Below are 23102 nucleotides of genomic sequence, written 5' to 3'. Positions count from 1 at the left end.
CTCCGCCCCCTCTCCTAGTACACCCTGATTTCCACCAGTCTTTTTTCGCTCCATCCTCTCTACCTCACATCCTGTTTTCACCCTACTTGGCGAGTTTATATAACAGCTGCTCTTCTGTTTTAAAACACTTGGAATTGCTTTCCAGCTCCGAGAGTTCCAGAGTGTATCTCCTGCAAGGCTAGCTCAGCACGAGTTCCTGATCCCTTTCCCATGCAGCAGCCTAGGTTGGCTCCAGTTGAGTTCTCTCCAACCCAGAGAGCACTTGCTCGGGAAGAAGCACGCTCAGGCTATCCCGGCATTTGGCACACAAACAGAGACACATAAGCAGCTGTTATATATATATCCTTTAACCTCTTTCTAGATTGATTAGTAACATACCAGGATATTCTTTTAAGACATATTCTCAAATAATTTTACTGTCAGAAGTGGGAAACCTTTTTTCTGCCAAGAGTCATTTGGATATTTAGTAACATCATTCATGGGCCATAAAAAAAATACTAGCAACTTAAATATGAACACTTAATGTGGCTAGGGAAATGGCTGAATGGAAGAGTATCCAGCGTTTGTGCCTGAGGTTCCCAGTTCAATCCCTGACACTACATGTACATGTACCATACTGATATTCTGGCTTTTCTCTCTAATGCTTCTTCCCTCTGCCTCATATGAAACTCTCTCCCATATGAAATATATATGTATATGGAACTTCATGTTACTATGAAAACAGTTGCCTTGGCAAGGCCAGACCAGACCAGACCACGTGATTTGGGGGATGGGAGCAGATGTCCCCCACCTCTGTGCTGAGTGTTCTGGAAGAGAAGCTCAGGGATGGCAGAGATAGATGCCGAGGGTGAGGGCTGACTTCCCACCACAGAAGCCCTGCCTCTCCCAGGGCTGCTTCTCCTGAGCTTGATGACTGGTTCTGCCTTCATCTTTCCTCCCCAGGTACTGGCGGAGAACGCTGGGCATGCAGGTCCACTATGTCCAGCATGAAGACTACCAGTTCTGTTATTCCTCACGGGGCAGGCCAGGCCACAGGCCATCCATCCTCATGCTGCACGGCTTCTCTGCACACAAGGACATGTGGCTCGGTGTGGTCAAGGTGCAGCTCTTGGGTTTCTATCAAAAGGCAAAAGGATTCCTGTCAAAAAGTCACCAAGCTGCAAAGAAAGTTCCCACTTAGGTGTGATATCCTCATCAAGGGGAGACAACAAGGAGAACCCAGAATGGGGATTTAGGCCATCTTAAAATGAATTCAGTGTGCAAAGACCCAGGTTCAAGTCCCCAACCCCTACCTTCACTAGCAGTAAAGCAGTGCTGCAGGTGTCTCTTTCTCTCCCCTTTCCCTCTCAGTTTCTCTGTCTCTATCAAATAGAAGAGGGAGAGAGAGGAAGGAAAAATATGGTTGATGGAAGAAGTGGCTTCGTCTTGCAGCTCCAGATTAAGTCTGACAGAAAGGAAATGAAAGAAAGGGAGGGGAGGGGAGGGGAAGGGAAGGGAAGGGAAGGGAAGGGAAGGGAAGGGAAGGGAAGGGAAGGGAAGGGAAGGGAAGGGAAGGGAAGGGAAGGGAAGGGAAGGAAAAGAATATATTACCCAAATCAGACAGACTTTGAGTTGACTATGGTAAAATTACATTTTGAACAACTTTGTCTCAGAACTCTCATAACTGTCAAGGGTTTTTAAGTTGTTTTTTTTTTTTAAAAAAAAAAAAGATGGATCTATTAATTAATGAAAGGAAGAGAGAACTAGAGCTTGAAAGTCAAACACTTGATCCACTGTGCCACCTCCTGGGCTGTTTGCTCTTTTGTATTAAAAGTTTCTCCTCTTTTTATTCCTCCTTTCTTTTTCTTCTTTCTTTTTTCTTTATTTTTGTATAGAGACAGAAAGGAACTGAGAGGGTACGGGGAGATAGGGATGGAGAGAGAGACCTGAAGCTTCCCTCCTGCAGGTGGGGACGGGAGGCTTGAACATGGGTCCTTGTGCACTATAATATGTGCACTCAACCAAGTGCACCACCACCACCCTTCTCTTTTCTTTCCTCCTTCTTCTGATCCCTCCTTTTCTTCTACTTGTGACTTTTCCTTTAGTTTTCTTTAGCCATTTAGAGAAGCCATTTTGACCTGGCAACTTTCTGAGTTTTCTAGATCACTTCCTGCCCTGGTTTTACCAAGAGTAACAGCTTGCTTTACATGGTCAAGGCCATAAGCCAGCGAAGACTGGGACTGGAGAGGTCTTGGACAGTCACCTTTCCTGACTCTCACCTCAGGCAGGGTTATAGCTGTAGGATTCCTAGTGCTATCTACAGCAAAAGGAGAGGGTTACACCTCCCCTGTTTGCTGTGGCTTTCTTTCTTTCTTTCTTTCTTTCTTTTGAATATATATTTATTTATTCCCTTTTGTTGCCCTTATTGTTTTATTGTTGTAGTTATTGATGTCATCATTGTTGGATAGGACAGGGAGAAATGGAGAGAGGAGGGGAAAACAGAGAGGGGGAGAGAAAGATAGACACCTGTAGACCTGCTTCACCGATTGTGAAGCAACTCCCCTGCAGGTGGGGAGCCAGAGGCTCGAACTGGGGTCCTTTCGCTGGTCTTTGCACTTCATGCCACATGCGTTTAACCCGCTGTGCTACCACCCAACTCACTCTGAGGACAGCATTAAAAGGTTTTAATGAGCCTCTCTCCCTGCCCCTACCTTGGAGAAGCATTGTCCCTCCAACTGGGTATTTATTGATAACTGATGTTAGTGGCTTCCTTGTTACAAGCCACATACACACATATACCTTTATTTTAATTGCCACCAGGGTTATCACTGAAGCTTGGTGACTACACAACAAATCCGCCACTCCTGGAAGCGACCACCACCACCCCCTCCATTTATTTATTTATTTATGTTTTTTGGATAGAAACAGAGAGAAATTGAAGGGGGAGACAGAGAGGAAGTAAGAAAGAAAGATACCTGCGGGAATCGGGCTGTAGCACAGCGGGTTAAGTGCAGGTGGTGCAAAGCACAAGGACCGGCATAAGGATCCCAGTTCGAACCCCGGCTCCCCACCTGCAGGGGAGTTGCTTCACAGGTGGTGAAGCAGGTTTGCAGGTGTCTATCTTTCTCTCCTCCTCTCTGTCTTCCCCTCCTCTCTCCATTTCTCTCTGTCCTATCCAACAACGACAACAACAATAATAACTACAACAATAAAACAACAAGGGCAACAAAAGGGAATAAATAAATATTAAAAAAAAAATTAAAAAAAAAGAAAGATACCTGCAACACAGCTTTACTGATTGTGAAGCTTCTCCTCTGCATGTAGAGACTGAGGACTTGAACCCAGGTCCTTGCACATGGTATCCTACTAGGTGTGACACCAACCAGCCCCACTTGGCACATATGTAAATGGAAGAAGATACTCTAGAACAAAAGCACCTCAGGAGTAAGTGCTTAGTGCATAAAAAAGAAAAAAAAAGTTGAAGCCAGGTCAGCTGATGATGATCAGTCATGGCTCTCAGAGAAGACCCTGCTCCCTGCCTGAGATACTAGCCTGGGCTCTGGGCCTGTAGAACCATCATCTTATTCCAAGCCCAGGACTACCTGACTAGAGTGAATGTGGAATAGGTGAGGGGAAGAAAAGGCTAGTTCTTGCCAACTGGTATCCAGAAAGAGTGAGCTATTCCATCTTGCTACTCCCCTGTATTTTGTGGTTGCCCCTCCCACTCCCACTGTCACTGTATTAGCCTGAGGAGAGCCCTGCTCCCTAGGGAACTAGTGGCAGTGCTTATTCACAAGAGCTGTTACTAAGGGATAACCCACACACCCTGAGAATTCCTGTCCCTTGTAAGCCAGGCAACCTCCCCGGAAAGGGTGCAGACCTGTTCTCCATGCCACATACTGACTCTCTGCTGCTATGTGACCCCAGTTTCTTCCGAAGAACCTGCACTTGGTCTGCGTGGACATGCCGGGACATGAGGGCACCACACGCTCCTCCCTGGATGACCTGTCCATCGATGGACAAGTCAAGAGGATTCACCAGGTACTGGGGTAGGGTATGTGGGGGGGGAGGGTGGGCACCATCACTAACTTCCATCTGTGCTAACTCAAGCTATTGGCCAGTGCATTCTGTCTGCAAAGAATTGCACACAAAGCTACCAAGCCAGTAGTCTGCCAGACCCACTGTGGAGGTACAAGGCTAGGGCAGATGCTTCTCTACTAAACCCATTGCAGTGGGTTCTGTAGAAATGTAGAATGTAGTCTGGACCCCTTGACTGAGGAACTGAGAGCTCTTCAAGCCCTTCCCTTGAGTCCGTTTTTGTGAAGACAGAAGTGAGCCTGCTCTTGGCGTTTTGTCTTCCTTTTAGCTTCAGTCTTCAGCCTCCTTCACCAGAACTATTTGTTTGTTTATTATTATGATAGAAACAGGCAGAAATGGGGCATGAGAGGAGGGGAGAGGGAGAGAAAAAGAGAGACGCCTACAACCTACTCCAGTGCTCATGAAATTTCCCCCCTCAAGCTGGGGACTGGGGGCTTAAACTCAGGTCTTGTGCATAGCAACTTGTGCACTTTACCAGTTGTGCCACTGTATAGACTCCTCACTGAAACTTTGAAAGATCACAGGACTCACAATGTCAGCGTTTAGTAATCCATTAGCTTCAAAATTGACATCAGGGTGGGTAGAAATAGCATAGCATAAAGGTTACTCATGCTGCATGGGTAGGTGGATGAATAGATATGTGAATGGATACTCATGCTGCATGGGTAGGTGGGTGAATGGATAGCTTTGTTGTCCAAGCAGCTATGTTCACCCCTGAGAATAAGAGTCAAGGTCCTCGGGAGTAGGGCGGTAGCGCAGCGGGTTAAGCGCACATGGCGCAAAGCGCAAGGACCAGTGTAAGGAAGCACATGCCCTGGAGTTTGTCTGCATAATGAGTGCAGTAGAGTTCTCACTGCCTTTGCAGGTGTCCCCAGAGGACAGACACAGTCACAGTCATTGTCCATAGTTGTATAACCAGACTTTCTTCTCACACCCCTGTCCAGTTTGTAGAATGCATCAAGCTGAACAAAAAACCCTTCCACCTCATCGGCACCTCCATGGGTGGCCACGTGGCTGGGGTATACGCTGCCTACTACCCCTCAGACATCTGCAGCCTGAGTCTTGTGTGTCCTGCTGGTAAGTTGTAAGATGGAAACATCGCCACTTGTGGTCAGGGAGGTGGCCAAATGGGTGCCTATGTGCCTGAAGCCCTGGGGTTTGTTCCCTAACACATCTTAAAACCAAATATATTATCCCTGTGAGTGACTTGAGCCCAGTGGGATTTGAGTCTGTAAGGGAACACATGACCAATCTCTACTATGACTGTTTTTAGAGTTATCTTTGTGATATGTACTTGAGATATGAAATGCTGAATAATAGATTTTTTGTAAATATTTGTTTAATGAGACAGAATTAGAGTATCACTCCAGTATATTCTGTGCCAGGGATTGAACCCGAGACCCCACACATGCAGGTCCTATACTCTACTGCTGATCCACAGGTTTGGTCTACAAAAAATGGTTTTACGCCCAGAATTCTAACCATAGAATACTTAAAAATATAGAGCCAGCCTTGTCCTAAAAAAAAATTGAGGTGGATAATAAAATGTGTATAATACATATAAATATTGATACCTTTATATAGGATGAAACTATAACTTCTTTATATGAATTTCATTCTTGTTACATCACACATAATACTGTGAGATGATGGTACTATTGTCATCTGTTTCCCCTTTTCTGCTAAGCACTTAGAAATCTTTGTTCATTGCTTGATCTTTTTTTTTATCAACAAACTTTACTTTCTCCTTTTATCTTATTTTAATTTATTTATAAAAAGGAAACACTGGGGGGCAGGTGGTGGTGCACCTATTTAAGCACACACATTATAGTGCTCAAGGACCTGGGTTCAAGCCCCTGATCCCCACCTACAGGGGGAAAGCTTCATGAGAGGTGAAGCAGGGCTGCAGGTATCTCTCTGTCTCTCTCCCTCTCTATCATTCTCTTCCCTCTCGATTTCTCTGCTTCTGTAATTGCTTCCCTGCTGAACATGGGTGTTGACTGGTCAATCCTGCCTTTCTTTTTCCCTAATGGGGTGGAACTATGGGGAATCGAAGCTCCAGGACACACTGGTGGGGTTGTCTGTCCAGGGAACTCTGGTCGGCATCACGCTAGCATCTGGAACCTGGTGGCTGAAAAGACAGTTAATGTATAAAGCCAAACAAGTTGTTTGGCTGGAGTAGTGCAGATAAAGAGTTGAGGGGGTCTCCATTTTGTAGATAGCTAGTAGGCATATTATAGTTATATTCCAAAGGGCCTGTGGCTATACTAGTTTTTTTTTTTTCCTTGAGCCTGAAATCTGATATGCAGGTAGATCCAAGTTATTGTCTATGGAGATGATGTCATGGCTGGGAAAGGGACCAGAAAGTTGAATCAGGGAAGAGAGTAGCTCCCAAATATGGGAAAGGTGTATAAATATCGTTGACTGTAAACCCCATCGATCTGATGTGATCTGGGGCCCATATTCAGCTTAGGAGCCTACGTGACTTCTGCATCCCTCTAGATCTAAGCTCACATTCTGTGGTCATGAGTAGGAACATTCCAAGCTGCCCCAATATCGACCCATTTTCCTCAGGTGTATCATCGAGTATGTTGTCCAGTCTCCCTTTGGAGGATGGAACATTCACTGCCTTTGTTGATCCAAGTTGAGGGCAAGGTCCTATGGGGGCCCACAAAGGGGTCTGTTTTGTTGTTCCTGATAGAGATGACCAGTAACAATGGAGAGAGGGATTTATTCAAGGTCTAGGCCCATCATGTCTGTTTGGGAATCTCAGACTTCTTAAATAGGGCCCCAGCTGATGGGGTGGCACTTTCTCCGTTCTTATATGTATAATAAGTCAACTTGATATAAATGTGCTCCTAGAAATTATAAAGTGGTGACCCAAGAGGAAGTGCGGTGAATAAGGTTTTGGATTTCAAGCATAATGTTTCCGAGTTCAGCCTCTGGTATTGCATGTACAAGAGTGATGCTCTGATTCTATTTCATAAACAAATAACATAAACAAATGTCTTAAAAAGAGAAACTATACTGTAAAGCTAGATTGTTTAAATTCTGTTATATATGTCTATATTTAGATTTACAACATGTTCAAAAATATTTGTCTTTTCTTACTTCTGTTTTCTCTGTGGTACTTCCTGAGGTATGGTTTATACACCACAAAGATACCATTGTCTTTTATGTACTGACCCCCCCAACACTGAGGGCCAGGCCAAGGGGAGGACCAGTCATTCACTGCAGTCCTATGCCTCCTCACCATTGTGGGCTTGTTTGGTTTTGTTTTAGATAGAAACAGAGATGCAGAGAGAAAGAGAGAGACCACAGCACCAGCTTTCTTTAATGAGGTAGGAACCAGATTTGAACCTGGGTTGTGCACATGGCAGAGCAGTGCACTATCCAATGAGCTTGTCTGCCCACCTGAGAAGCGCTAAATTAGAGACTCTCCTGACATTTTCCTCATGAAAATAAATAAATCTTAAAAAATAAAATAAATAAAGTCCAGGGGAGGGATAGCATAAAAGTTATGCAAAGGACTTTAATGCCTGAGGCTCTCTTAAAGTCTTTGGTTGAAGCCTAAATGCTACCATTAGCCAGACTTGATCTGTGCTCTGGTCTATGTATCTAGCTATCTGTATCTCTCATTAAAATAAAATAAATAAAATATTTAAGAAAAAATGAAGTTCCCATTGGTTTTTAAAAGATTTTCCCTCAGGAGTCGGGCGGTAGTGCAGCCGGTTAAGTGCATGTGGCGCAAAGCGCAAGGATGCCAGAAGGATCCCGGTTCAAGCCCCCAGCTCCCCACCCGCAGGAGAGTCCCCTCACAGGCGGTGAAGCAGGTCTGCAGGTGTCTATCTTTCTCTCCTTCTCTCTTCTATCTCTCTTCCCCTCCTCTCTCCATTTCTCTCTGTCCTATCCAACAACAACAACATCAATAACAACAATAATAACTACAACAACAATAAAAAGACAACAAAATGGAAAATAAATAAATTAAAATTTTAAAAAATGATTTTCCCTCAAGTTATCAATTTGTTTGTTTGTTTACTTTAAATATAAGTGGAAATACCAATTAAAAGGAATTTACTGGACCAGGGAGAGAGCTCAGCCAGTTAGAGCACCAACTTACATGCATGAGGCTCACAAGTCATAGGTTCAACCCTTAGTACCACTTTATGTCAGAGCAGAGCTATGGTCTGTTTCTCTCATAGTAAATATGTAAATAAACAAATGAATAAATAAATATTTTAAAAGAAATCTGCTCTGGGCTGACATTGGAAAAAGACGGACTCCTATGGAAAATGGAGGTGCTGGGAGCGGCTGGTGAAACAACACCCCGTTAAGTGCACATACCACCATGCACATGGATCCAGGTCCGAGCCCATACTCCCCACCTGCAGGGAGGATGATTCATGATTGGTAAAGCAGGTCTGCAGGTGTCTATCTTGCTCCCTTTCTACTTTCCCTCCCCTCTTAGATTCTTTCTGTCTGTCAAAAAAAAAAAAAGAAAGAAAGAGAGAAAGAAAGAAAGAAAAAAGAAAAAGAAAAAGAAAGAAAGAAAGAAAGAAAGAAAGAAAGAAAGAAAGAAAGAAAGAGAGAAAAAATGGCTGCCAGGACCCATGGATTTGTAGTGCTAGCACTGAGCCCCAGCAATAATGCTGGTAGCAATAAAACAAGTGAACATACCCAAAAAAGGAGGGGTGCTTAGAATGTAGATGTACTTCCTGTCAAATTGTTTTGATTTGCATCCCACAGGCCTACAGTACTCAACTGATAATAAGTTCATACAACGGCTCAAAGAACTACAGGCCTCAGCCTCTGTAGAGAAGATCCCCCTGATCCCTTCCACTCCAGAGGAGATGAGTGAGATGCTACAACTCTGCTCCTATGTCCGCTTCAAGGTACCCCAACAGGTAACGGACCTCAGAGTCCCTACCTCTGCTATCAGCTCAGATGGCTCCTGCTGGCTTCCTTATGCCTCACTTGCTTGAACACGTCTACTTACTCCACAAGCATCTACACACAGTGCTTGCATTATGCCAGGCGGTGCTGGACGTGGGGTTTAATAAGTCAGACAGAGAAGGCCTCTGAGCAGATAATCAGCAAGTCAACAAAGACACATTGTAGTTTGTTTCAGAGAAGGAATGACAATGAGGCAGTGATTGAAAATGGGGAGGTGTATGGATGAGGGAATTTGACAGACCTGTTTGAGGTGGAAAGGCAGACAAGTTCAAGGTGCTGGAAGGAGGTCAGGGTGATTGGAATCAAAGGACAAGGAAGAGAAGGGGAGAAGTGCTATATTAGAGACTCTCAGTCTTTTTTTTTTTTTTTTTTCCTCCTCCAGGGTTATTGCTGGGCTCGGTGCCTGCACCATGAATCCACCGCTCCTGGAGGCCATTTTTCCCCCCTTTTTGTTGCCCTTGTTGTTGCTTCGTTGTGGTTATTATCATTGCCCTTGTTGACGCAATTCGTTGTTGGATAGGACAGAGAGAAATGGAGAGAGGAGGGGAAGACAGAGAAGGGGAGAGAAAGATAGACACCTGCAGACCTGCTTCACCGCCTGTGAAGCGACTCCCCTGCAGGTGGGGTGCCGGGGGCTCGAACCGAGATCCTTAAGCCGGTCCTTGTGCTTTGCGCCACCAGCGCTTAACCTGCTGCGCTACCACCCGACTCCCGAGACTCTCAGTCTTTTTGTTGTTGTTTATTTGTTTGTTTGTTGCCTCCAGGGTTATTGCTGGGACTCAGTGCCTGCACTAAGAATCCACTGCTCCTGGAGGCTATTTTTTTCCCTTTGTTGTTGTTATTATTATTGTTATTGCTGTCATTGTTGTTGCATAGGACAGAGAAAAATCGAGAGAGGAGGAGAAGACAGAGAGGGGGAGAGAAAGATAAACAGAATTCACCACTTGTGATGCAACCCCCTTGCAGGTGGGAAGTTGGGGGCTCAAACCGGGATCCTTACACTGGTCCTTGAGCTTTGTGCCATGTGTGTTTAACCCACTGTACTACCACCCGCCTCCTGAGATTCTTGGTTTTTTGGGTTTTTTTTAGATCAGGACCAACTTATACTCTTCGAAGGTATTGAGACTCACAAAAAACTTTTGTCTGTGAGGCTTAAAACAAAAAAAAAAGAAATTGGATAAACATTGAAAAAATATTCATTTACTTATTTATTATGGTATAGATAGAAATTGAGGGAGTCGGGCGGTAGCCCAGCGGGTTAAGCACAGGTGGCACAAAGCAAGGACTGGCATAAGGATCCCGGTTCGAGCCCCCGGCTTCCCACTGCAAGGGAGTCATTTCACAATCGGTGAAGCAGGTCTGCAGGTGTCTGTCTTTCTCTCCCCCTCTCTATCTTCCCCTCCTCTCTCCATCTCTCTCTGTCCTGTCCAACAACAACAACATCAATAATAACTACAACAATAAAACAACAAAGGCAACAAAAGGAGATAAATAAATATTAAAAAAAAAAAGAAATTGAGGGAGTCGGGCCGTAGCACAGCAGGTTAAGCACATGTGGCGCGAAGCACACGGACCGGTTTAAGGATCCTGGTTTGAGCCCCCAGCTCCCCACCTTCAGGGGAGTCCCTTCAAAAGCAGTGAAGCAGATCTGCAGGTGTCTACCTTTCCTCCCCTCTGTCTTCCCCTCCTCTCTCCATTTCTCTCTGTCCTATCCAACAACAATGACAGTAATGACAACAACAATAATAACAACAGTGATAAACAACAAGGGAAACTAAAGGGAATAAATAAATAAAATATTTTAAAAACCAAAATATTTTTAAAAAAGAAAGAAATTGAAAGGGAAGGGGGAGATAGGGAAAGAGAAGGAGAGCCACTTGCAGCCCTGTTCCAACATTTGTGAAACTTCCCTTCTGCTGGCACTCACATGGAGTGGCTCCAGCCAGGGGATAAGCCTCCGACCCTTCCTCACTGGCTCTAGGGGCCCAGTGATTCAGAAAGGAGGCATCGCGGAGTATTCTGGTACAAACACTCATTTATTTGGAGAAGGGTACAGGTTTATATAGAGAGTTAAACAAAGAACATTTTTCACATATGTCAGAAATTACAGGTTTCTTAAAGGTCATCTTGCCCCTATGGTAGCAGGCTGGTATGACAAGAATTGTTTCGATACATAAAGGTCAAGACAATTAGTCTCCATGATGCAGGCAAATTAATTATCCAATGGCATTTGAGAGAAACATAGGGGTTAAACCAGTAAGGTGAGGTAGAGAAGAAAAACAAAGATTGATGTAAATCATAGATATCAAAGAACACCAGGAAATAGGATTTGGGGTTTTCATTGTCTGGTGTTGGGGATATGTATGATAGAGTGTGTTCTTTTTTGTGATCAAAAGGTGAAGTGGATATGTGAACTTTGAGTGAACCCTAAAGCAGGCAACCATTTGGCCTGCTGCTAGCAGGGGAAACTAAGTGTGAGAGGCCTGTAGGCTTTCTGTGAGCTTGAGAGACTAACAAGGAGAAACTGAGTCTGGGAGACTTTTCCCTCTTGGCTCATCTCTATAAGGAGAGAGGCTAACAAGTGGGGTGTCTTTCCAGACCTCCATCCAAGGATGGGAGAGCTCCCCTAAGCTCTACCAAGCTTCACATAGTTCACACACCCTTCTGCTGGTGGGAACCTGGGGTTTGAACCTGGGTTGTAATTTGTGCACTCAACCAGATGTGCCACCACTTGGCCCTCATAATTTTCTTAAAGGACTTTTTATATATCAGTGAGAGTAGGGATCAGAGCATCACTCTGGCATGTGAGCTACCAGGGGTCAAACTTGGGACCTCAGACTTGCAAGTCAGTTTGTTCTACCCACTGTGCCACCTCCTGGGCCACAAAACTTACACCTGTTGATCATTACCATATTAGGAATTAAAAGTCAGAAAACTGTAAAACACAAGATAATGCAAAATACATATGCAAAATACATTTCCTTAGCCTTCTGAGTGATAATGTTAGCTTTCATTCTCTGGATTCTAAAAAACAGTATAATAGCTTTTGAGAGAATGAAAGTGGGAGAGGCAGGTAGCATTTAGCATTATCATGAAAATAGCTTGGCCTCATGTAGATTTAAGGGGTCAGAACCTCTAGGCTGGAGCCAGTATGAGAACCTCCAGTCTAGCTCATGTAGGACCTTACAGGCTATGAGAAGGATTACGGGTTTTTCTAAGTAAGGGAACAGTGAAAGGACTGTGGGGGGAGCACAAGTGAATCGGAAGGACCAAGGTACTGATGTAGCTGGAGTTACTGGGGCAGTAAACTAGGGTAGGGGCAGAGGAGGTAAGCTTTGAGATGCCTAGGACAGAACAGACTAGCAAGTTGGAACTGAGTCAGGTGAGTCGAGTGTAGTCTATTTGACTACAGCATCCCTCTGGGTCATTATTCCGGGTCTACATCTGGCCTGGCTATGTTTTCAATGGTTTCTACCAACCCTAAGGAAAGATGGTGTCAAATATACTAAATATAAGACAATGATATCCATCTGAGAACTTCCCCAGTGGTTTGTCTCTTCATTAGCTAAGAGGCCTCCTTCCCCAACAATTTATTTATTTATTTATTTTTGTCTCCAGGGTTATTGCTGGGGCTCAGTGCCTACACTACGAATCTACTGCTCCTGGAGGCCATTTTTTTTCCTTCCCATTTTGCTGCCCTTGTTGTTATTATTTTTATTGTTGCCGTTGATGTTGTTGTTGGATAGGACAGAGAGAAATTGAGAGAGGAGGGGAAGACAAAGAGGGGGAGAGAGAGACAGATACCTGCAGACCTGTTTCATTGCTTATGAAGTAACCCCCTGCAGATGGGGAGCCAGGGGCTCGAACCGGGATGCTTATGACGGTGCATGTGCTTTGTGCCATGTGTGCTTAACCCGCTGTGCTACTGCCCGGTCCCCTGTTTAATTCTTTTATTGACTTTGTTCTACATGTGGGTATTATTTACTTATTTCCACCAGGGTTATCTAATGGGGTTCACTGGCACGCATCCTTTTTATCCATCCCTCTTTTTTTTCTATTTTATTTTTAATAAGACATAGAGAAATTGACAGGGGTGGGTGAGATAGGGAGAAAGAAAGACACCTGGCAGCAGATTAAGCGCACGTGGCGCAAAGCGCAAGGACCAGCTAAGGATCCTGGTTTGAGCCCCCGGCTCCCCACCTGCAGGGGAGTCGCTTCACAGGTGGTGAAGCAGGTCTGCAGGTGTCTATCTTTCTCTTCCCCTCTCTGTCTTCCCCTCCTCTCTCCATGTCTCTCTGTCCTGTCTAACAATGACAACATCAATAACAACAATAATAATTACAACAACAATTAAAAAAAGACAAGGGCAACAAAAAGGGAAAATAAATAAATATGAAAGAAAGAAAGAAAGAAAGAAAGAAAGAAAGAAAGAAAGAAAGAAAGACACCTGCAGACCTGTTTTACCACTCGTGGAGTGTGTCCCTACCCTGAAGGTGGCGAGCAGGAGCTTAAGCCAGGTCCCTGCACATCGTAATGTATGTGCTCCAGTGGGTGTGCCACCCACCTGGCCAGCCCCATTAATTTCTTGATATTATTCCATCCCATTTGTGTCCTGGGTTAAGTAGTGAGTCTGAAGATGCAGCAACAGTTGTGCCCTGAGATCTTTTCACATGCCAACAGGGGGGGCTGGCTTCACAGAATTACTCAATTTCCTTCCTAATTTAAAATAAAAAAAAAAGCAAACATTGGGAGTAAGATGGTAGCGTAGCAGGTTAAACACAAAGCGCAATGATCGTCATGAGGATCCCGGTTCAAATCCCGAGCTCCCCACCTGCAGGGGAGTCACTTCACAAGTGGTGAAGCAGGTCTGCAGGTGTCTTATCTTTCTCTCCCCCTCTCTGTCTTCCCCTCCTCTCTCCATTTCTCTCTGTCCTATCCAACAATGATGACATCAATAACAATAATAACCATAACAATAAAAAAAACAAGGGCAACAAAAGGGAATAAATAAATATCTTTTAAATTTTTTAAAAACAAAGAAAAAAAGCAAATATTTTAGGAGCCGAACTCCTCCTTATCTTGTGTACTAGTAAGTCGTGAAAATTCAGAGGACCAAGCCCTAAAGACCTCCACAGTGCTATCAGCTGCTGGGCTTTAATTCTTTCATGTCCCAGAGTCAAGAGGGGCCTGAGAAATGAATCTCTCCTTGCTCTCTAACTCCATGTTCTCTGTCCTCAGATCCTGCAAGGCCTTGTTGATGTCCGCATCCCACATAACAGCTTCTACCGCAGGTGTAAGTAACCTTGCTTGAGGCTTTGTGGCAAATCTTTATGGGTGACTGGCTATTAATTCCAAAGTTTCTGGGACTGTTGGGGCCCAGGAGATAACTCATTCACTTAGTAGAGTGTGTGCCTTTCCTTGCATAGAGTCCCAGGTTCAAGCCCCAGCCCCACATGGGTGTTCCAGAGTGGCTCTGGGGAGAGCTCCAAGGAGAGCAGAATAATGCTGTGGTGATTCTCATTTCTGCTTTTAGTCTTGTTTAGTTTGTTATTGCCATCAAGGTTATTGCTGGGACTTGGTACCTGCACAATGCATCTACTACTCCCTGAGGCCTTTTATTTTTCTTTCTATGTTTCTTTTTTTTTTTCTTTACCTTTTTCCCTTTTTGATAGAGATAGAGAGGGGAGAGGGAGAGAAAGAGAGAGAGATGCCTGCAGGACTGCTTTATCACTCATGAGAGCCAAAGTCCTTGAGGATGGTGATATGTGAGTTCTATAAGGTGCACAAACATCCAGCCCCTATTACTCCCTCTCTTAGAAATAAAAAAGAATAAGGCAGAGAGTAGATAGCGTAATGGTTATGCAAACAGACTCTCATGCCTGAGGCTCCAGCATCCCAAGTTCAGTCCCCCACACTACCATAAGCCAGAACTGAACAGTGTTCTGATAAAAACAGAAAGAAAGAAAGAAAGAAAGAAAGAAAGAAAGAAAGAAAGAAAGAAAGAAAGAAAGAAAGAAAGAAAGACAATAGGGATCAGGTGGTAGTACACCTGGTTAAGAGCACATATTGCAGTGCACAAGGACCCGGGTTCAAACCCCTGGTCCCCACTTGCAGGGGGAAAGCTTCAGAGTGGTAAAGCAGGGTTGCAGATGTCTCTCCCTATCAGTTTCCCTCCCCTCTTGATTTCTCTCTGTTTCTATCCAATAATAAAAAATAAATAAATAAAATCACTATTAAAAAGTTAAAAAATTAAATAAAAAGAATTTTAAAAATGGCCCAGATGTGGTGAAATCGTGTATGCATGAGGCCTCAATGCTGCCAAAAAGAAAAGAAAAATGATTTTCCTGGGCCTCTTAAAGAGGAAAAAGTGTTGGTCTGAACCACAACAGCATTTGTTCATAAGCACAAGCCAGCATGCACTCACTTTGTCTTCCTTTTCTGAAAAGTGTTTTTGGAGATTGTCAATGAGAAGTCAAGATACAGCCTCCATGAGAACATGGACAAGATCAAAGTCCCGACGCAGATCATCTGGGGAAAGCAGGATCAGGTACGCATTGTCCTGGGCTGTCCACTCTGCCGTCTCTGGCCCTTGAGGGTCATTATAAAGTGGGGCTTGCTGGCTGGTGTCTGGGGTTGGGAGGAGGCAGAACACACCTGCCAGGCTACAGGGAACACCATTCTGTGTGCTGACTACAGTGAATGTGTTTTTCACGTGAGTCAGTTTGAAAACCATTTTCACAAATTTTACTTTTTCAAAGCCATGGGGTCCCCTGGTAGAGAAACTCCAGAGTTTAAATGGTTTATAATGAAGACTTGCTAGCTTTTAAAAATATATATATTTTATTTATTAATGAGAAAAGAGGAGAGAGGGAGAAAGAACCAGTCATCACTATGGTACATATGCTGTTGGGGATTGAACTCAGGACCTCATGCTTGAGAGTCTAATGCTTTATCCACTGCACCACCTCCTGGACCACCTTGCTAGCTTTATTATTTTTTTAAAAATCTACTTATTTATTAATGAGTGAAAGGAAAGGGGAGGAGAGTGAGAACCAGAGCATCACTCTGGCACAGGAGATGTCAAGGCTCAAACCCAGGACCTTGTACTTGAGTATCTAATGCTTTATCCACTACACCACCTCCCAGGCCACTATTTATTTATTTATTTATTTATTTATTTATTTATTTATTGTTACCAAAGCACTGTTCAGTTTTGGCTTATACTGCTGCCAGAGATTGTACTTGGGACCTCAGAGACTCAGGCATGAAAACCTGTTGGGTAAATGCAAGTATGGTTTCTTGTACATCCTAGATCTACCCTTGCATTTCCTGGAGACAATTCTGGCTGTACTGAGTTTTTTTAGTTTCCTTAGGCAGAGACTAGTCTGCCTTTTCAGTAAAAGGCCAGATAACAAATCTTTTCCATTTTGTGGTCATAACTGCTTGACTCTGCCTTTAGGAAAAGCAGCCATGGACTTTATGCAGACCAGTGGTGTGAGAGCATAAGTGCATCTTTATTTATAAAAGTAGCCTTAAAGAAAAATAAAATCAAGATGGGCTGATTTCCATAGCAGTGAGCCTCTGTTTGCCCACCCTGTTCTAAACATAGGAACACATGAGTATTCATATAATTAAATTGTACCTCTGCTTTTTTTTTTTTTTCCAGAGCACTTGTCAGCTCTGGCTTATGGTGGTGCAAGCATTTGAACCTGGGACTTTGGATACTATTATGGTATCTCCCCCACCCTGTAAAAATTTTTCAAACATGTTCTGTATGTTCTTTGGTACCTCACTTCATACTTATTTTGATTTGCATAATCCTCTTGCATTCCTTCAGGTTTTCCCTTTTCTTGCCTTGCTTCTTAAGTGCTGTTTATAAGTCAGAGAATTCAGTATATGCCCTTTTCCTTCAAGTTCAATCCAAGAGGTGGAAAAAGAGATGATTTCATTTCTTTATAGATGAATAGTTTTATATATATATATCACAATTTTCTTTTTTTTTAATAATTCTTATTTATAAAATGGAAACACTGACAAAACCATAGGATAAGAGGGGTACAACTCCACACAGTTCCTACCATCAGATCTCGGTATCTCATCCCCTCCCCCAATAGCCTTCCTGTTCTTTATCCCTCTGGGAGTATGGACCCAGGGTCATTATGGGGTGAAAGGTGAAAGGTCTGGCTTCTGTAATTGCTTCTCCACTGAACATGGGCGTTGGCAGGTCAATCCATACTCCCAATCTGTATCTCTCTTTCCCTAGTGGGGCAGGGCTCTAGAGAGGCGGGGCTCTAAGACATAATGGTGGGGTCGTCTGCCCAGGGAAGTCAGGTTGGCATCGTGGTAGCATCTGGAACCTGGTGGCTGAAAAAGAATTAAGATATAAAGCAGAACAAACTGTTGACTAATCATGAACCTAAAGGCTGGAATATTTCAGATGATTTTGGGTCTCCATTTTGGAAAAATCTAATAGGTCTATTTTAGGTATATTCTAAGGGGCCCATGACTTTACTAGTTTTTGCCTGAACCTGACATCTAAGATGCAGGTAGACCCAAGTTATTGTCTGAGGAGATGATATGGGAAAAGTATATAAACATTGTTGACTGTAAATCCCATTGGTTTGATCTGGGGCCCATATTCAGCATAGGAGCCTATTTAACCTCTGCATCCCTGTAGGTCTGAGCTCACATTCTGTGATCATGAGTAGGAACATTCCAGGTTGCACCAATTTCAGGACCCATCTTTCTCAGGTGGTAGGTAGAGTATGTTATCCAGCCTCCCTTTGGAGGATGGAACAGTCTCTACCATTGTTGACCCATACCACAACTTTCTTAACTGTTCATCTGTTGTTGGACATCTGGGTTGCTTCTAGGTTTGGACTGTTCCAAACTGTACTGCTATCAGCATAGATATACAGAGAGCTGTTTGGATAGGGTTTTTGTGTTTGGGGATAGACCTCTAGGGGAGAATCATAGTTTCTGTGTTCTGAGGAAGCCTCAGGCAGTTTTCCACAGCAGGTTTGTTTTATCTTTTTTATTGTGAAATAATTTCCACAGCAAACTCAGTCCACATCTGTTCTCTCTTATAAATGCACAGTAGGAGAGAAAGTAAAATGCTTTCTCCCTTATCGTGATGACTGCTAGGATGGAACCATTATTAAATCACTAATTTAAAATTAAAAAAAAAGAGGGGGGCTGGGTGGTGTCACACCCAGTTAAATGCACATATTACCATGTGCAAGGACCCACATTCAGGCCCCTACCTCCCACGTGCAAGGGGAATGCTTCACTAGTGAAGAGTTCCTGCAGGTGTCTATCTTTCTCTCTTCCTCTCCAGTCACAATTTATCCCTGTCCTTTCAAGTAAAATAGAAAGAGGGCGGGGGGAATAGCTGCAAGTAGTAATGGATTCCTAGTGCCTGAGTCAAGACCCAGCAATAAACCTTGTGGCAACAAAAAATAATAAGAAAATAAAATAAGACAAATAAAGTCCTGGATTTTGAACTCTTAACAAACAAAAAAATCAACTGTTTTTTTGTTTTGTTTTATTTTTAGTGATTTGATTTGATAATGACTTACAAAATTGTAAGACTTGGGAAGTGTAGTTTCACACTACTACCACTCACCATCAAAGTTCTATGCCTCCTTTTATTTATTTTTTTATTAATGAGTTGATTGCTACATTCTAAGACCAGTCAGCCTTTAGCACCCCCATACTTTGTGCACCAGTTTTTTTGTTTGTTTATTTTTTTACCAAAGCACTGGCTTATGGCTTATGGCTTATGGCAGTGTGTGTGTGTATATGTGTGGGGGGGGGGGAGGGGAGGTTATTGAATCTGGGACTTTGGAGACTCAGACATGAGAGTTTCTTTGCATCACCATTATGCTATTTACCCCTGCCCAAAGTTCGTGTGTGTGTGTGTGTGTGTGTGTGTGTGTGTTTATGTGCTTGTTATTTAGAAAGCATTGTTTACTCAAGTTTCCTCTGAAGTTTGAAGCAATCAGGGGAGATGAGATAAAGCCTTTGTGATGGCCAGGAGCAGACAAGATTGTAGTGTTGGAAGGGTAGCCTGGTCATACACCATTGAAAGTGGAGAAAAAAAGAAATTGGAGAAAAGTTGTCCTGTTTGAGGCAACTGCTATAAAGGGCTCCAAGGTAAAAGGTACCATTGTGGGCCCCTCAGGGCATCTCTGAGCACACAGATAGACTGATGGGAGTCACAGGCGAGGCCCAGGAACAACTAGTCTGTGTCACCCTACCAGCCCTTGCCAGGGTGTTTGGGCACAGTGGGTGCTGGCATCTGCAGGCCAGGTTGTCAGGAGCGTGGAGTCAGCCAGGTGTGACTATGAACCTGGAGAGGTGGGAGGGCCCCCGGGCTGCATCTGTAGCAGCCATGGCTCTGAAAAGAGTTCTGTGTGTGAAAGAACAAGGGCAAGGCACCTGGCCAGGTCAGCAAGAGTCACTCAGTCAGGACAATGGAAACCGAACCTCACAGACCAACAGGGCCAGAGAGAACCCTTGGAAGACAATGCAGGAGAGAGAGAGGGAGAGAGAGGGAGAGAGGGAGAGAGAGGGAGAGGTAGAGAGAGAACACAAGAGAACTGCAATACTGCTTCATCAGTCATGAAGCTTTCCTCCTGCAGGTGGAGAATGGAGGCTTGAACTGGGGTCCTTGAACATTGTAACCGGTGTGTTTAACTGGTTGCACCACTGCCCAAGCCTTATTTATTTACTTACTTACTTACTTACCAGAGCACTGTTCAGCCCTGGCTTATGGTGGTGCTTAGGGATTGAACCTGGGAGTTTAGAGCCTTAGTCATTAAAGTCTTTTTTTTTTTTTTTTGCCTCCAGGGTTACTGCTGGGGCTTGACAAATCCACTGCTCTTGGAGGCCATTTTTTTCCCCTTTGTTGCCCTTGTATTATTGTTGTGGTGGTTATTATTATTGTTGTTATTCATGTCATTGTTGAATAGGACAGGGAAAAATTGAGAGAGGAGGGAAAGACAGAGAGACGGAAAGAAAGATAGACACTTGCAGACCTGCTTCACTGCTTGTGAGATGACCCCCTGCAGGTGGGGAGAGAGGGGTTTGAACTGGGATCCTTATGCTGGTCCTTGCACTTGGCACCATGTGCACTTAACCCATTGTGCTACCGCCTGACCCCGCATTAAAGTTTTTCTATAGCCATTGTGCTGTCTCCCCAGCCTGGGCTGTTTCCTTCTCTGTGCTCAGCTCCCAGGATCCTTCCCCCAGCAGGACCCTTATCACATGGTTTTGCTCTTACTGTTTACTTGTCTGCAACCCCCACCCAATCAGAGCCCCCTCTGTGTTTCTGCCTCACAGTAGCAGTCACTGGTACAACACTGCAGAATAAAACACAGGGCACAAAGTTGAGCCCATCAGAGCATCTCAAGTCCTGACGCCAAAGAGACTTGGCCCACCCAGTCTGCATGCTATTTTGCCCACAGGACACAGCTGAGAAGCTTGGCCTTCTCATTTGCTGACCTCTCTTCTCTTGTCCCACAGGTGCTTGATGTCTCTGGGGCAGACACCTTGGCCAGGTCCATCACCAACTGCCAAGTGGAACTTCTAGAAAACTGTGGGCACTCAGTGGTGATGGAGAGACCCCGAAAGACAGCCAAGCTCATTATCGACTTCTTAGCTACTGTGCACAACATGGACAACAAGAAGCTGGACTGAGGCCCTGGCTGTCGCAGCCCACGCTCCGTATTCCGCATATACACACCCAGCACCCCTCTCCAGAACCTTTGTGGCCACCACTTCTCAGGGATCCCGCCCTAGCTGCAGGTGGGGCACCTGTGTCCCTGAGGAAACCAACTCCCCATCTCTGAGGAAACCAACTCCCCATCTCTGCCCCCAACAGAGCCACCAAGCTTGAGGGGCCAAGAGGAAATCTCCAAGATGTTTTGTTTTGTTTTGTTTTCAGAAAACAAACTCACATGGAACAACAACATAAAAAATCGGAAAGCCTAGCCATGAAATCTACCGAGAAGTCTTTAAAGTCCATGCCTATAAATCACAAAGCAGCCAACTTAGACCATAGCCACCTTTTCTTTGAGGCATTTGTCACATCCCAGTGTTTGAGATGTTTCTGTTGCTTTAGACCTCCTTCCCTGCATGGCCATGGCTGTTAAGAGGCCTTGTCCCCACTGCTCGGCCCCTCTTGTTCATTTGTGCCTGAGTTTGATTTTGCACAGTGACCCAAATATTGGTGCAACCCCCAGCTTCTAGTCTGGGGAGCAAGTACCTGAAAGACTGAAGGAACAGTGCCAGGACCAGATTGGTAGTGGGCAAGCATCCATGCATCAGGTATATCATTGCCCTCACCACACACAACACCTAGCTGGGCAGTCTCCCAGTAGTCATTGATTATTTCTAGAATCAAGATGATGAAAGCAGTAGTGTTCCAGAATTATGTCCAGTGACCAGACTTAGTTCCTCACCCGGGCACCTCGTGAGCCTCTTTCAGTCTAACTGTGCTGTTTCTGGAAAGCCCTGGATGTCAAATTCTCATGTGCTAATGAATTCTGTGAATTCCATGTGCAGTTATGTGATTACCAATAGGTCTGGTAACTGTACAAATGCCGCAGTGATCAGAAATAAACTCAATCAATCTTGATTGTCAACAGGTGGTATGTGGCTATGCCAATGCTCCTGGCAGTGTTTCTGTTTACTTTGCTGTGGGGGGGTGGTGGCAGAATGCTTCTTCCAAAGCCACTGCAAGACCCTCCTTAGATGAGTTGTGAGTTTCATTTTAAGAAATCACACATTAGGTTGGGCCATGGCATTTCTGGTTAAGTGCATGTATTATGCACAGGGACCCGAGCTCAAGCCCCCAGTCCCCACCTGCAGGGGAGAAGCTTCATAAGCAGTAAAGCAGTGCTGCATCTCTCTCTCTCTTTCTCTCTCTCTCTCTCCCCCTCCCTCTTAATTTCTCTCAAATATAAAGTAAACTTAGAAGAATAAAAAGAACATGGAGAAGGTGAAGAGGAGGAGGAAGAAATTACAGACTAAGGGTAGGGAAGACAGCATAATGATTATGCAGAGACTTTCATGTTTAAGACTCTGAGATCCCAGGTTCAGTCCCCCCCACCACCATAAACCAGAGGTGAACAGTAGTCTGATTAAAGTTAAATAAATAAATAAATAAACAAAATGAGAAGAAATTACAGGGGCCCAGGCAGTGGTGCACCCAAATAAGCACACGTATTGCCAAGTGCAAGGACCCAGGTTTAAGCCCCTGCTCCTCACCTGCAGGGGGAGGCTTCATGAGTGGTGAAGTAGGTCTGCATGTGTCTTTCTCCCTCTCTATCTTCCCTACCCCTCTCAATTTCTCTCTGTCCTGTCAAATATGAGATAGAGAGAAAAGAAGGAGGAGGAGAAATTACATTAGCCATTAGTACCCAGGAAGTGGCACAGTGGATAAAATATTGGACTTCCAGGCATGAGGTCCTGAATTTAATCCCTGTTATCACATGTGCCAGAGTGGTGCTCTGATTCTTTCTCAGTCATTCATAAACAAACCTTAAAAAAAAAAAAAAAAGAATTACAGAGACCAAGTGGTGGTGCACCTGGTTAAGTGTACATATTACCTTGTGCAAGGACCCAAGTTTGAGCCCCAACTCCCCACATACAGGATAGAACACTTCACAAGTAGTGAAGCAGGTCTTCAGGTGTCTTTCCCTTTCTATCTCTTCCACCCCTCTCAACTTCTCTCTGTTATATCCAACAAAAAATAGAAAGGGGAGCCAGGCACTGGTGTACCAGGTTAAGCACACACATTACAGTGTGCAAGGACCTGGGTTCAAGCCCCTGGTCCCCCACCTGCAGGGGGAAAGCTTCACAGTTTGTGAAGCAGGGCTACAGGTGTCTCTGTCTCTTTCCCACTCTGCCTTCTCCTTCCCCCTCAATATCTCTGTCTTTATCCAATAATAAATGAATAAAAATAGAATTTTTAAAAAATGGCTACCAAGAGAGCCCCAGCAATAACCCTGGTGTCAATTAAAAAGAAAAGGAAAGGAAAGAAAAAAGAAAAGGAATTACACATC

At 44.3% G+C, this 23102-nt stretch overlaps 1 protein-coding gene and 1 long non-coding RNA gene across 2 annotated transcripts in view; one reads left to right on the top strand and one right to left on the bottom strand.

Moving 5' to 3' along the window:
• The window catches only part of ABHD6 (abhydrolase domain containing 6, acylglycerol lipase), a 56231-nt gene extending 35359 nt beyond the window's left edge, over nt 1–20872 (top strand). Inside the window, exons 5-11 of the mRNA XM_060203026.1 lie at nt 943–1099; nt 3907–4020; nt 5022–5154; nt 8827–8984; nt 14272–14326; nt 15480–15580; nt 20560–20872. Coding sequence (XP_060059009.1) covers nt 943–1099; nt 3907–4020; nt 5022–5154; nt 8827–8984; nt 14272–14326; nt 15480–15580; nt 20560–20733 — 892 coding nt within the window. The 3' untranslated portion in view covers nt 20734–20872. The remainder of the gene's footprint in view (nt 1–942; nt 1100–3906; nt 4021–5021; nt 5155–8826; nt 8985–14271; nt 14327–15479; nt 15581–20559) is intronic.
• On the bottom strand, nt 2871–3387 carry LOC132541876 (uncharacterized). The gene is made up of 2 exons (XR_009552977.1): nt 3258–3387; nt 2871–2954 (listed from the first exon to the last, which is right to left on the bottom strand). It is a non-coding gene; the product is annotated as an uncharacterized LOC132541876 (long non-coding RNA).
• Nucleotides 20873–23102: the final 2230 nt, after the last annotated feature.

The sequence above is a fragment of the Erinaceus europaeus genome, chromosome 12, assembly GCF_950295315.1.
Source record: "Erinaceus europaeus chromosome 12, mEriEur2.1, whole genome shotgun sequence".
In the NCBI taxonomy this organism is placed as follows: Eukaryota; Metazoa; Chordata; class Mammalia; order Eulipotyphla; family Erinaceidae; genus Erinaceus; species Erinaceus europaeus.
Note: the sequence above shows the minus strand (reverse complement) of the source record. Positions and strands in the feature narration are given on the sequence as shown.